Source organism: Lepidochelys kempii, chromosome 26, assembly GCF_965140285.1.
Source record: "Lepidochelys kempii isolate rLepKem1 chromosome 26, rLepKem1.hap1, whole genome shotgun sequence".
NCBI classification, from domain to species: Eukaryota; Metazoa; Chordata; order Testudines; family Cheloniidae; genus Lepidochelys; species Lepidochelys kempii.
The window spans coordinates 3,088,618-3,102,716 of record NC_136405.1 but is presented as its reverse complement, the minus strand read 5'-3'; the positions used below and the strand labels follow the sequence as shown (position 1 = coordinate 3,102,716).

The following is a 14,099-nucleotide window of genomic DNA, read 5'->3' as shown; positions in this document are numbered from 1 at the left end:
CTCACTTCATCAGATGCATTCAGTGGAAAATACAGTGGGGAGATTTATATACATAGAGAACATGAAACAATGGGTGTTACCATACACACTGTAACGAGAGTGATCACTTAAGGTGAGCTATTACCAGAAGGAGAGCGGGGGCGGGGGGGATGACGACTTTTTGTAGTGATAATCAAGGTGCGCCATTTCCAACAGTTGACAAGAACGTCTGAGGAACAGTGGGGGGTGGGGGAAATAAACAAGGGGAAATAGTTTTACTTTGTGTAATGACCCATCCACTCCCAGTCTCTCTTCAAGCCTAAGTTAATTGTATCCAGTTTGCAAATTACTGAAAAGTTGTGGTGATGGAGCTTGTGGCTGGGTAGTCATTACACTTGGAGTAACTGTTAATGGAGACTCCAGAGACACATTAGAAAAATAATCACATTTCTACTGGGAGATTCTATTTGGCTGAGCTAATTGAAACTGCACCAGTTGGAGAGAAAGAAAAATGTAGCTCTCCACAGAAACCTCATTTTCACCAAAGCTGCCCAAGGTCCAGTGGCTGTACATTCTACCCATGTAGGTCTCCATCCCTATAGTATATGAACAGCTCACGTCCCTTAATGAATTTACCCTCGCAACACCCCATGATGTAGGGATGTATGACTACCTCATCTTACAGAGGTAAATGAATGAATAAATGAGTAAATGAATTCTTTGCATCAGTCTTCACTGCAGAGGATGTGAGGAAGATTCCCTCACCTGAGCCATTTCTTTTAGGTGACAAATCTGAGGAACTGTCCCAGATTGAGGTGTCTATAGAGGAGATTTTGGAACAAATTGGTAAATTAAACAATAATCAGTCATCAGGGCCAGATGGCATTCACTCAAGAGTTCTGAAAATATGAAATTGTAGAACTGCTAACTGTGGTATGTAACCTATCAGTTAAATCAGCTTTTGTACCAGATGACTGGAGGATAGCTAGTGTGACACCACTTTTAAAAATGGCTCCAGAGGTGATCCTGGCAATTACAGGCCAATAACCCTAACTTCAGTTCCAGGCAAATTGGTTGAAACTATAATAAAGAACAGAATTATCAGACACATGGATGAACACAATTTGTTGGGGAAGAGTCAACATGGCTTTTATAAAGGGAACTCATGCCTCACCGATCTATTAGAATTCTTTGATGGGGTCAACAAAATTAGAATTCTTTGATGAGCTCAACAGACAAGTGGATAAGGGTGATCCAGTGGATATAGTGTACTTGGACTTTCAGAAAGCCTATCACAAAGTCCCTCATCAAAGGCTCTTAAGCAAAGTCAGGAGTCATGGGATAAGAGGGAAAGTCCTCTCATGGATCAGTAACTGGTTGAAAGACTGGAAACACAAGGCAGGAATAAATGGTCGGTTTTCAGAATGGAGAGGCCTAAATAGTGGTATCTCTAGAAGTTTGCAGATGATACAAATTACTCAAATTAGTTAAATCCAAAGCTGACTGTGAAGAGTTACAAAGGGATCTCACAAAACTGGGTGACTGGGCAACAAAATGGCAGGTGGAATTCAGTGTTGATAAATGCAAAGTGATGCACCTTGGAAAACATAATCCCAACTATACATACAAAATGATGGATATGCAGTGGCAGTCAAAAAAGCGAACAGAATGTTGGGAGCCATTAGGAAAGAGAGAGATAATAAGGCAGGAAATATCATAATGCCACTATATAAATCTATGGCACCTCCACACCTGGAATCTGCGTGCAGTTCTGGTCGTCCCATCTCAAAAAAGATACATTAGAATTGGAAAAGGTACAGAGAAAGGCAACAAAAATGATTAAGCTTCCATATAGGAGAGATTAAGAAGACTGGGACTGTTCAGCTTGGAAAAGAGACACTAAGGGGAGATATGATAGAGGTCTATAAAATCATGAGTGGTATGGAGAACGTGAATAAGGAAGCGCTATTTAACCCTTCAAATAACACACAAACCAAGGGTCACCAATGAAATTAATAGGCACCAGGTAACAAAAGGAAGTACAATGCAGAGTCACCCTGTGGAACTCATTGCCAGGGGATGTTGTGAAGGCCAAAAGTATAACTTCATTCAAAAAAGAATTAGTTAAGTTCCCGGAGGATAGCTTCATCAATGGCTATGAGCCAAGATGGTCAGGGATGCAACCCCATGATCTGGATGTCCCTAAGCCTCTGACTGCCAGATGCTGGGACTGGATGACGGGATGGATCTCTTGATAATTTCCCAGTTCTGTTCATTTCCTTTGAAATATCTGGCATTAGACACTGTTGGAAGATAGGATATTGAGCTAGATGGACCATTGGTCTGGCCCAGTATGGCTGTTCTTCTGTTATGTACAGAAGGAGACTTGAGGTATAGAGAGATCTCATGACTTGCTCAAGGTCATATAGGGGATCTGGGGCAGAACCAGAAATTGCCCCCAGCTCTTCTGAGTCCCAATCCAGTGCCTTAGCCACAAGACCATCCTTATTTACAACCTCAAAACAACATTTTACTGACTGATCGTACCCTATGGTCCTGATGCTGCCTTATCACAGCTTAATTTCCCATAGGTGCCAGGAAGCAGCAGAAATCATGAAAGAAGGTTGTTCTCTGAGGGTTCCAGCCTGATTTCATTAGTGTTCTGTCACATGTCTTGGTACTGATAGTTTGGAAGGGATTACAAAGCTTAGGTTTAGGACATGATGCCTCACTTAGATTGTAAGCTCTTTGGGGCATTGACCATCTTTTTGTACAGCACCTAGCACCATAGGGTACCATCCATGACTGGGATTTCTAGCCAATATTGCAATAGAAATAATAATCAAATAACACCTGTCCTACCAGCATCTCAGACCTATGGGCCACTCTGACACTTGAATTTCCCATAGTCATGCTTTGATATTCACTTGTGCTGTGGTCTGTGCTTTTATTTCTCTTGCCTCCCAGCATCTCAGAATGTTTTGAGCCAGCTGTTACGATCCAGCCCCACTGAGGAGAGAATGTGCCGTCAAGCTGATGGCTTGAGACAGGCAATGGACCAAGTGCGCAATTCCCTCCTGGATTCCATGTGGCAGTGGAGGGGAAAACACCTGAAATCAATTGACATGGCTTTGCATTTTAGTCATGTTAGATCTTTGACAAAGTAATGAATTTGGGCCAGTCCCTTCGCACATGCTTCCCTGCCCCCACTGTGGCCTAGAACAGAAATGGGAATCTGTTTGCAGACTCAGGGGTAAGGTATGAAGGCAAATGCCCTCAAGAGTTTAAGACTTGAAAGCACAAAAACAGCTGTCTTGCAAAAAGTCCCTCATATAGCTCCCTGGCCAGTGAAGCACTTATGTCTGTGCCTACCTTCCAAGCCAATGGAGGAATTACTTGCATGCTTAAAGTTAGCCATATGCATACGTGCTTTGCTGGATCAGGTCTGTGGCTAACCTCTGGTCACTGCTGGGTACTACATACCAATGTCAGCAATAAGACATCCATTACCAATGTTGCCATCTACCAAAGGCATCTTCTGAATACCAGTCACACACTGCTCAAAACCTGCCAAAAGTATCATCTTAGCACCTTAATATCTTAGATCCTTAGTATCTTTGGGTGAAATCCTGGGCCAACTGAAGTCAGTGGAAGTTTTGATGTTCATCTCCATGGGGATAGGATTTCATCCTGTGTCTTTTAGATTGCCATCTCTTCTGGGCAAGGATTGGCCTTTGCTATATGTTTGTACAACACTTAGCACAGTGGAGTCCTGACCATGATGGCCTCTAGGAGCTGCCACAATATAACTGGTAAATAGTAAATTCCTACGAGCTCCTCAATTGCCACCTACCAAAGGAAACCTATTACAGACTCCCAGCTCCCACAGAAGCATAAGAAGGCATCAGCAGACCCAATTTCTACATTAAAAAGAGCTCTCCAGGAACTCAGACCCATTGTATTAAAAGCAGCCAAGCTGTTTCCTCTGGATTCTCATCTGCAATATGATATCTCAATTGAATCAGCATTGCCAAGCTTGGCTGGCCTCTGCTGTAATTACTGTGAGATCATGATGATATCCCAGTGAAGTACAAAGCTTACTGTGGCCCCTGAGGCCATGCCATCTCCTGGCACTTGCTGAGCCATGAGGCATGATAGACCGAAACACGGACTTTTCAGTGCCAGCATAGATCCTGAGTGCCCATGAAGGAAATAGACATGGATATAGCTGTTGGAGCATTATTCCCACATCTGGAGAGTTGTGTTACTGCCCTTATACTCTGATAGGCTGCTGCTTTCCCCTTACTTATGGGGACATGAGGAGGAGTATTCAAGGAAGGGAATTAGCCAAACCAGCCACCTCCCATCAGGCTGATCTAAAGCCCATTGAAGTCAATAGAATGTCTCACTGGGCGCAGTGGGCTTTCGTTTAGCCCAGGGAACTGGCTGGCAGGGTTCGGATTTCCAATGCAACAAACTTTGCTTGGCTACTCCCTCGAACGCAGGGTGAATGGACATTCCTCTGGAGTTACGGCTGCTAGATACCCCTGGCACAAGCGGCCAATAAGTGAAACAAATAACTTAGAAACAATAACAACCCCCCCCTAAACAGGAAAGAATGGGAAAAAAACAAAACAGGTTATTTCAATCTGTGCTAGTATGTCCATGGTTTTTATACCCAGATTCTTAAGGGCCGATCAATGGAGCAATACTGATTTATACCCGTTGAAGGTCTGACCCCCAAAATGTAGGTTGGTTAAATTTTTGTGTACAGAATACACTGCTAAATGATAATGCCAGTGTGACCGGGTATCAGAAGTCTTTCAACAGCAATGTGAAACTGGCCAATTTTAGTCACCTTCTTTAAGCATCTGTTCAAATGCCTCCTAGCTTTGCAGGGCACAAAATACATTAATCAGTAATCACAGAAAGGTTACTTGTTAAGGTTTTATTTTTAATGGAAAAAATGGGTTCTTGGTCTTAATTCCGTTGCTCATTCTGTCCCACTCCAGCTGTGTTGCTGTCATTCATCAACATTCTCACTGGCATAGCTCGAATACGAGCATATACCTAGTACATTCAGCAGCACAGCAGGTGCCTTCTGCCTGGACGATTTACACAGTCTATTAAAAACAGAAAAGAAAGTTAAAGCAATGCCATTTTTTATTATGAGGATTTCTTCAAGAACTATATGTTGGCTCTTAAATGTGGGCAAGACTGAGAGACTGCCTGATATCCCATAACTTAAGAATTGGTGTGTGAGGCGGGGGGAGGGGGTTCCAAAAAATTAACTAAGCAAATTTAAACAGCAATTTTTTTTCTTTTTTATGATTGTATAATTAAGCAGTGGAACTCACTGCTACAGGATGCTGAGGCATTATGGGTAAAAGTTTCCAAAACATTTAAGTGACTGAGAAGCCAAAGTCCCATTTTCGAAAAGTGACTTGGGAAGTCCCATTTTCAAAAAGTGACTTCCTAAGAAACCTAAGTCATAAGTCATTTTTGAAAATGTGGCTTTATTCCTAAGTCATTTGGGTGCTTTGAAAACTTTTACCCCATGTCACTAAGGTCTGGGTTCTTGGTGTGATAAGCTTTTGTCCCAGTGCACAACTGGTCAGGTACATTAAACGCTTTTTTCCCCTTCTTCCTCTAAAGCAGTAGGTTCTGGCTAGTGCAGGAGACAGGATAATGGGCTAGGCTAATGAATCATTGTTCTGTTCTCATCCTGTATGGTAACTACAGTGTTTTTAAGATCTTTAGTGTTCCTTCTTTGATTGATTGATTGATTTTACAGACACTACATCGAATGTCCAGTTCATTGATCACCACATTAGCAGTGACTCTCAGATCCCAGAACAAGAGCTGTATCTCAGCTCCACTGGTGGTATCTTCTCAGATAGCTTTTTGGATTCTCTCTTGTCTACTGTAAGTACATCACTGACTCCTGTAACTGGTGGCCTCATAAACAACCATTCGCTAGGACAGGGACAACCGATCAAGCAATATAACAATTTCCATTTGGGATAAATCCACTAAATCTCCCATCCTGTCTCCAAAAAAAGCAGCCAATATCACCTGCTTGAGAACAAGGTGCAAGAAACCCTGCAGTAGGCAATGATGGGGTTAGTTAGAGGTTGGCTTATTCCCTAATGTAGGAGAGTTTATAGCTCTTCCAAAACTCTTGTATATTTTTAATCCTTTAAATTTTATAGCTCTAGATATTCCTGTTATCCAGAGAAATGTTTACTCCTTTTTTGAATCCTGCTTTTGGCCTCAATGATATCTTGTGGCAGTGAGTTCCACAGGGTTATGCGAATCCGGAGAACCATCAGTTCCAAGAGACATCTCATTCAGTGCACACCATTGTCAGCTCTCTCATTCTCTGTGCCAGGGGTTCTCAGACGTTATTGCACTGCAACCCCCTGCTGACAACAAAAATTACTACACGACCCCAGGAGGAGGGACCGAAGCCTGAGCCCACCTGAGCCCCACTACCCTGGGTGGGGGCGGGCAGGCCCAAAACCTGAGCCCCATCACCCCAGGTGGGGAGGGCCAAATCCAAATCCCAAGGGCTTTAGCCCCAGGCGGGGGCCTGTAATCTGATCCCTGCCATCCAGGGCTGAAGCCCTCAGACTTCGACTTCTGCCCTGGGAAGTGGTGCTCGAGCTTTGCTTTGGCCCCAGGCACCAGCAAAGCTAATGCCAGCCTTAGCGGCCCCATTAAAACAGGTTGTCCCGATCCACAGTTTGAGAACCGCTTCTCTACACTGTATAAATAAGTTAGCTGGAGTTATTTTATAGTGTTTTCATTACAGATTTTTTTTTTTAAAGAATCCTTACTTGCTGTAAAAGATATTTAGGATGAGTCTGACTGTTTTTTAGCATGATTTAGATCAGGAGCAAGCTGTTCCTCTAAAGGGAAATGTATTCGTTCAAACCATCATTACCTTTGACACCAATTGGACCCTGTGTTGGAAATCACAATAGTAGTGCCAATAACTGAATGGCCCATGAAGACTCAAACTTCTTGCTCATCCATGGGAGGGAGGGACAGAGGGAGTGGGAGAAGGTACCTCCAGGTCCGGCTTGAGGTGCATTGGTGAGCTGAAGTGTGGAGGGACATTTGCACGACCACTACCCTGCTATAACTGATGTGGGGATAAACAAAACACTTCATTCTCCAGGGATGTCTGTCTGGCATCAGCATGGAAATTCAATTGGGCTGGATTGCAAAGCGAAGTCAATGGGAGTAGTATGTTTTCTACAAAGAGATTTAGGTGTACAACTAATTCTACACATGTTGCCACAATCATAAACCCGATGTGGTCCAGATGTCTGCAAGCCCCATCAGATTAGGACCCTTGCAAAAGAGGGAAAGGTTTGAATCTGCAAAATTTTTTGGCACTGGCTCTGTATAACATTTATATCTTTAAGAGTGTGTTTAACATGGTAGATGGGATTGAAAATGTAAGGAGAGCAAAGAGAACATGACAGTTCCCCACCCCCATAACATATTCATGTCAGATCACTGACACAAGTGAGTGATACTGATGGTAGTGACGCGGATGAGGGAAAGTGTGGGGCAGTTAAGCCAATATTTTGTCAGGAAGACAGCAGCTCAATTCATAATAAGCCTGCATCTCCCAAACTGGCTGCCCTTCTTTCTTAACTGTGCCACCTCCCATCCTCCATGACCTTTGGTGCTGCAGTCAAGTTACACGTGACTTGCCTTGGATTCAGGTGTAACAAGATACTGCTTGGGCGGCAGTTTTAAAGAAATTGAATAAATACACCACAAACCTCTTGAAGGGATAAGCAGTCCAAAAAAAAAAAGAAGAGTGTCAAGTCCAGTTATGCTTTCCTGAGAAGACTCCAGTGTTAGGGAAAGTATTACATGGCTGCTAGTCACTGATATGTCAGTCAGCCTGACTGTAATTAAGGATCGCTGGTGTCAAGTGTAAAAGTAACTTGAGATCTAGCATGACCTATCTTAAAGGATAAAATTTCACTCAGGCTTCAGATCCCAAGTCAGTCCAGGAATGATCAACTCTTAGGTCTAATTTTTCAGCAGGAGAATGTCTTTGGTCAGATTCAGCTGGTCATTAAATGTAGGGAAGAAGGAAAAGAGACATGATATTGTTTAGTCAGGCAGAGGGTTGGGAAAAGCAAAGCAAGCGAATGAGAATAAAGAATAGAGGAAAGCATTCAGCTGTTAAATATCATCTCCGCTTTCCCATCATTGTGAAGATCTGCTGAAAGTTCCTGGGGTTTTGAGCTGCCTGAGAGCCAGTTTGTTGTTTTTCTGTAACGGGAAAGGACGGTGCTAGAGAGGCCAGAGTGGAGGAAAAGCAATGACAGTAGATTCCATCAAGTGAAGCATAACCCCCTCAGAAGTCGGAAGTAGAAATGGCTCTCGCGCTAACCTGATACTTGATGGCTAGCAGGACAGAAAGGAGCTATATAGTGCAAGAAGAGAGAGAGGATGGTTTTGTGGTTAAGGCACTGAAAAGAGTTCAATTAATAACTCTGCCGTAGGTTTCCTGTATGATGGGGGGCAACTCATGCAGGGCCAGGTTTGCAAATGCTCAGCACTTACAATTGGTCTGGATTTTCCATCATGCTCAGCAGCCAATATGGAGTTGATGGGACTAACTGGGTAACTGCTCAATAATGTGAGAAGAGGGTTCACAGCCTGTCCTGTCGTATGCAGTGGCATTCCAAGGGCATCCATGCTCTTCAGGCTGTAACCAAATAACAGATGGAGAAGTCAGTAGGGTCTCCCCCTTTCATCACAAGAACTTGGCTCCTTTACAGTGAGCTTGGAGATCCATTTTAAGCATACTGAAACTTGCCTGTGTGCATATACTCTTACACATCTCTTTACTTGTTTTGCCCCTTTCAAACTTCTACAGTATAGCTAAGCAAAGAAAGTACAGAATGAGGGTGACATGCAAATCCTATTAATTCACCCAAGTATGGAAATACAATTCTTTTGATGTCAAAAAGTACAGCAACGATATGTTAAATAGCTCAGCGCTCTTCAGTTAAATATGTAAAATGCAGATTCCTCTGGAGCAGTATCACTTCAGAATAACCCCAGACTACAGCTCCTTACTTTAAAAGGCTGATAATTACTCTAACAGCATTATAGCCTTTTGCCCAACAATGTGTTCACATGTTATTAAGCGGATTTGAGTTTAGCTCTGATTTAGTAACACCATTCCTTCTCCACAGCTTGTTTAGTTTTTCCTCCTGAGAATGCAGCTGACAGATTCCATAAGATTGCTACATGTGGGAAATCAGTTTTTGAGAAAGAGTAGAAATTAAATTATTCGATGCATTGAGATTATGGACAGAGGAAATCGGTTCAAATAAACATAAGAAAAATGCTTTTTTTTTTTTGCCCCAAATTTGAATTTGAACCACACACTTTTTTTTCAGGTTTGCAAAAGCTCAGTTGTCTTTTTCCCCCTACTTCTGTCTTGTAATGTTTCAGGATGTGCTTTACAGTTTCTCCAGAGAGCCTCCTTATCTAGCTTAAACGGCTGGCACGGATTCTCCTTGTAGAGTTACTTACATTGTTAAGAGTGTGTTTCAGAAAGTATCTTTCTGAGTTGCTAGCATTTTTTGCCGACTATTATTGGTATAAATGAATTCACAAAGTGCAGGACAATAGAGGATTAGGCCCACTGTGTCCTGCAGAGTTTGGGCTGTACACTTAATGAGTATTCTGTTTTGTCAGTCTGGGGGGATATTTTGAAAGCTCAGTGTGTTAGTTCTGTCTTCACCAGTCTTCTTCCAAAACAGAGGGCCCATGAAGCTAAAGCGCCCTGCATAACTTTAAAAAAATATAGCCACAGAATTAGGGTGCTAGAATCAGAAGACCTGAGCTTTCTTTCCATCCCTATCACTGACGTCTGTGTGACCTTGAGCAAGCCTTTTCACTAATTGCTGCCTCTGTTTCCCCTTTCACCCCTTGTCTGACTTGGTCTATTTAGACTGTAATCAGAGACAGATGGAAATTTGTCAACGAAATATTTTTGCATTGGAAAATACAGATTCATCAAAACAAAAACTTTTCTCAGGAAAGGGTTGGTTTCAATGAATTTCCTGTTTTGAAAAACTTTTGAAAATAGAAGTTTCAAAATTGCCAGAATGTCCCCTTTTTTGACATTTTCTCAGTGAAGAGTTCCATTTTTTGACTCCAAACAACTTTTTGTTTAGAAATTTAGGATAAGTTATTGTAAAAAGCATTTAAGAAAATAAGAAGCTCAAAATCAAAACGAAATGTTTCTGTTGACCCAATTTAGTTTCACACACACCTCTCCCAGATTTCTGGTTCATTAAGATTGTTGAGATTTTTTTCACGTTTCGTCCTGATTCAGGACAGGAATTCTTTTTCATTTTAATCTAATTGCGGGGGGGGGGGGGGGGGGAAGAAGTCCCATTTTCTGACCAGGTCTAGTCAAAACACTGGAGCACACACTGTGGAGAATAATCCTGCACCAGCAGGGATTGCTGTACTAGAGGTGACGGATAGGTAATTTCCATCTTAAAGTGATAGGGTGATCATTTTTGTCAGCCTGATATAAACCGGAGGTTTCTGTGTCTGCTGTGACCTTCCTTTCCAGACCTACCGTGACCACCACGTCTTGGCTCTGCTCCAGACTCTGGTGACGGGTGGGACAAGCCCTGAACTGGAGGAACAGCTGGCAGAGAAGAATGTGCTGTGTGGCAGTTTCATGAACACAGCATACGTGGCCCCCAGAGCTAGGTGCAAACTTGCGCTTATGCCTCTGTCCAAGAGGCTGTTAATGGATTCCCGGGTAAGTTATAGTACCATCTTGGTAGCGTTGCCCTTTATGAGCTTGGTTCTGATCTCACACTGGTGTAAATTAGAAGTAACTCCCCTGAAGTCAATGGAAACCCAGTGTTGAGAGTATAATCAGATCCCATATCGCTATTCAGTGCAGCATGTGAACAGCCTAACCTGTGTATATGGCATGTCCTGTATCTCAGTGTTTTATGGGGTAAATATGTCATGACCTCGCACTGATTAGTGAGTTGGTTACCAAGTGCAGTCAGTAAATATCTCCTCCCTTATCCAGCCTCACCACCTATGCAATCTGCGAGTAGCCAGTGGTGACTGTCTCAACAATATCCTGTCCATTCTGAAGCCTCCTTTATTTTACAGCAAGAGATTTTGGAACTTTCATAAGAATATGACCAGGCACAAAATATCCCAAGATTCACTTGTGTAGCTGGGATATTGGCTGTCCTAATATGATATTGACACTCTGGCCTGCTGCAAACCTCAGAGTAAAATATCACCTGAATCACCCTCTATCAACTTATCCTCTTCTTGTTCTCTTACCAAAATGCTGGTGACTACTGACCAGGGCCTGGCCTAGATGTGTCTCTTTCTCTTCCAAAGATACCTGGCTTCCTTTGTCCCTGATTGCTGTCCACGGTCATCTCTCCAGTGGTCATTATTGTCTCTTTCATACAAATCCACAGGGACCAATGGGAAGGGGGTTGGAATCCTGGCATGTATCATGTACCAAGGCAAGTGAGTGTGACTCTCAAGGCTAGGCATTGCTCATCCTTATTAAGCATTTTGAAAACCACTCTCCAAATGAAGGCCTTGATTCAGCAAAGCACTTCAGTCAATGGGACTTAAGCAAGTGCTTAAAGTTAAGAATGTGCTTATGTGCTTTGCTGAATCAGGGTTTGTCTTTTCTCTGGCTGCTGAGTGTGAAACACAACCTTGCGCACATGCCCTAGTGGAGACATAAGACTAAGCTGACATATGTAAAATTCAGGTTCATTAAGTTGGATCTGAATCTGTGGTTAGGGTGTCAGATATCCTTTCTTAATATTACTTAGATTGTAAACTCTGTAGGGCAGGGTCCTTTTTTTATTCTGTGCTTCTACAGCATCAAGCACTGTGGGGTCCATGACTGGGGCTCCTCGGTGCTACTGAAATACCAATAATAAATAATAATAAATCTGCTAATGGACTGATCTCACCAGAGGGCTGAATGACCATTCCAGCTAAGAGTACTTTTTGTTCTCTCTCTGCAGGATTCCTTTGGAGACATTTACTGCAAAGCATTAGACTTGTTTGGAATCCTTTGCTTTGGACTCTACCGTCTGACAGAAGAGCCCAATCCATACAAGAATAGGGGAGTGCATTTTATTTGAAACTGTGTTTTATATTTACTTCAGTTTGAGCTGGGCAAGAAAGATCCAAAAAATTCTGTTTAATCAATCATAATCATAATGCTGCAATTATTTTAGATGGTGGGCAAGGAGATACAATGAATTTTGGAGTGCTCATGAAAACAAAGGAGTCAAGATTTGCTAATTACATGTGCAGTGCGGGCAGATGAAGCCTTCACATGGCTCTAACAAGACACCTCAGTCTTGACTTGAAGCTCAGATGCTAACCTAAATCTTAAACTAGAGCAGCCCCAGCTGTTCCAGTGCTGTGCCTCCATGATATCATAATCCTGGTCCCTTCCCCAGTCTGAGTCAAGATTTACACCCTTGTTATGGCTCTGGGTATCCCCTGAACAGAGACCTTTAGATATATCTACTTTTGTGGCAGTTACGGTGCCTACTATAGGCTAGCATGAGAGACAACGATGCTTATTTAATATCTGATTATTCTTTACATGTGAACACTGGCCTTTAGCGAGAGGCCAGAGTGTGATGTTAGTGGGGTTGTCCAAATTCATAGATTCCACAGATTTTAAAGTCAGAAGAGAGCACAATGATCATCTAATCTGATCTCCAGCATGACCAAGGCCAGAGAATCCCACCCAGTGATTCCTGCAATGAGCCAAAAATGTTGGTTGAACTAGAGCAGCTCTCTTAAAAAGACACCCACTCTTCGAGGGATAAAGCATTTATCACATCCCTTGGCAATCTCTTCCAGTGATTAATTAACCCCAATTAAAAATTTATATCTTATTCCTAGGTATAAGTGAAGGCAGAAGAAAGCCCTATGAATGGTACAGTATAGTATGCATCTTCTAATTCAGGGGTTGGTAATCTTCGGCACGCGGTCCATCAGGGTAATCCGCTGGCGGGCCGTGAGACATTTTGTTTACGTTGACCGTCCACAGGCATGGCCCCCCGCAGCTCCCAGTGGCTGCGGTTCACTGTTCCTGGCCTATGGGAGCTGCGGGAAACAGCGGGCTGCAGGGACGTGCTGGCTGCCTCTTCCCACAGCTCCCATTGGCCAGGAACGGCAAACCATGGCCACTGGGAGCTGCGGGAGGCTGTGCCTGCGGATGGTCAACATAAACAAAATGTCTCATGGCCCGCCAGCGGATTACCCTGGTGGACCGCGTGCCGAAGGTTGCTGACCTCTGTTCTAATTATTCAAAAGGATTTTTCAAGTGCAGTTAAACATTGCAAAAAGATGCTATTCCCTAGCTATTCTGAGCATTACTTAGCAAAGGTCAAAGGACCCCACAGAGCTGTTGGATTCTCATGTTCTGGTGCTTTTCCAGGTATGCAATTGCTCGGCCCCCCAGTGATTTCAAGATGTTACCTACGGATATGGTGTTTTGCATTGTCCCATTCAGCACCACAGCAACTAGTGACCTGTCAGTTTGTGAGGAGGATCTTTCACCAAGGAGGCATCAGAGCCATACGGACAGCTCCATAAAGCAAAATTAAGTGAGACTGTGGAAATAAAAAAGAATGTATTGGTTACTAAGACCCCACAATGAGCTTTCTTGGTCATTTTTTCCTAGGGATGTAGCAGGCAATTTGAAATGCTTAAACACTGACATGAGCAACTGTGTAGCCACACAGGCTGGGATTTTCAAAAGTGCCTACAGAAGTTAGGCATCCATGTGAACCTTTTACCCATGACCTTAACTCAGATGATCAGGTAAATAATCATTTATATCTTAGCAAGCATCTTAACTCTTTCTAAATTAACACCAATGAAACTCAAATTCTCATGCAAAGTAGGAGTAACCAAAGAAATGTAAGGATTATTTTCAAATTGGTTTTGCAGTAGACCTGGGGCACAGTACTTAGCATGAGGCCACATTAGGCCTATTGTAAGTTAGCATACGTAAGTAACCTTGGGTTAAAAGATTT

General features: G+C 42.9%; 1 protein-coding gene across 1 annotated transcript in view; it reads left to right on the top strand.

Annotated features, from left to right (window-relative positions):
- The window catches only part of KCNU1 (potassium calcium-activated channel subfamily U member 1), an 81,342-nt gene extending 67,675 nt beyond the window's left edge, over positions 1-13,667 (top strand). The window contains exons 20-23 of the mRNA XM_078850631.1: positions 5,774-5,904; positions 10,610-10,804; positions 12,063-12,157; positions 13,493-13,667. Of these exons, the coding sequence (XP_078706757.1) occupies positions 5,774-5,904; positions 10,610-10,804; positions 12,063-12,157; positions 13,493-13,667 (596 nt within the window). The remainder of the gene's footprint in view (positions 1-5,773; positions 5,905-10,609; positions 10,805-12,062; positions 12,158-13,492) is intronic.
- The last annotated feature ends 432 nt before the right edge of the window (positions 13,668-14,099 follow it).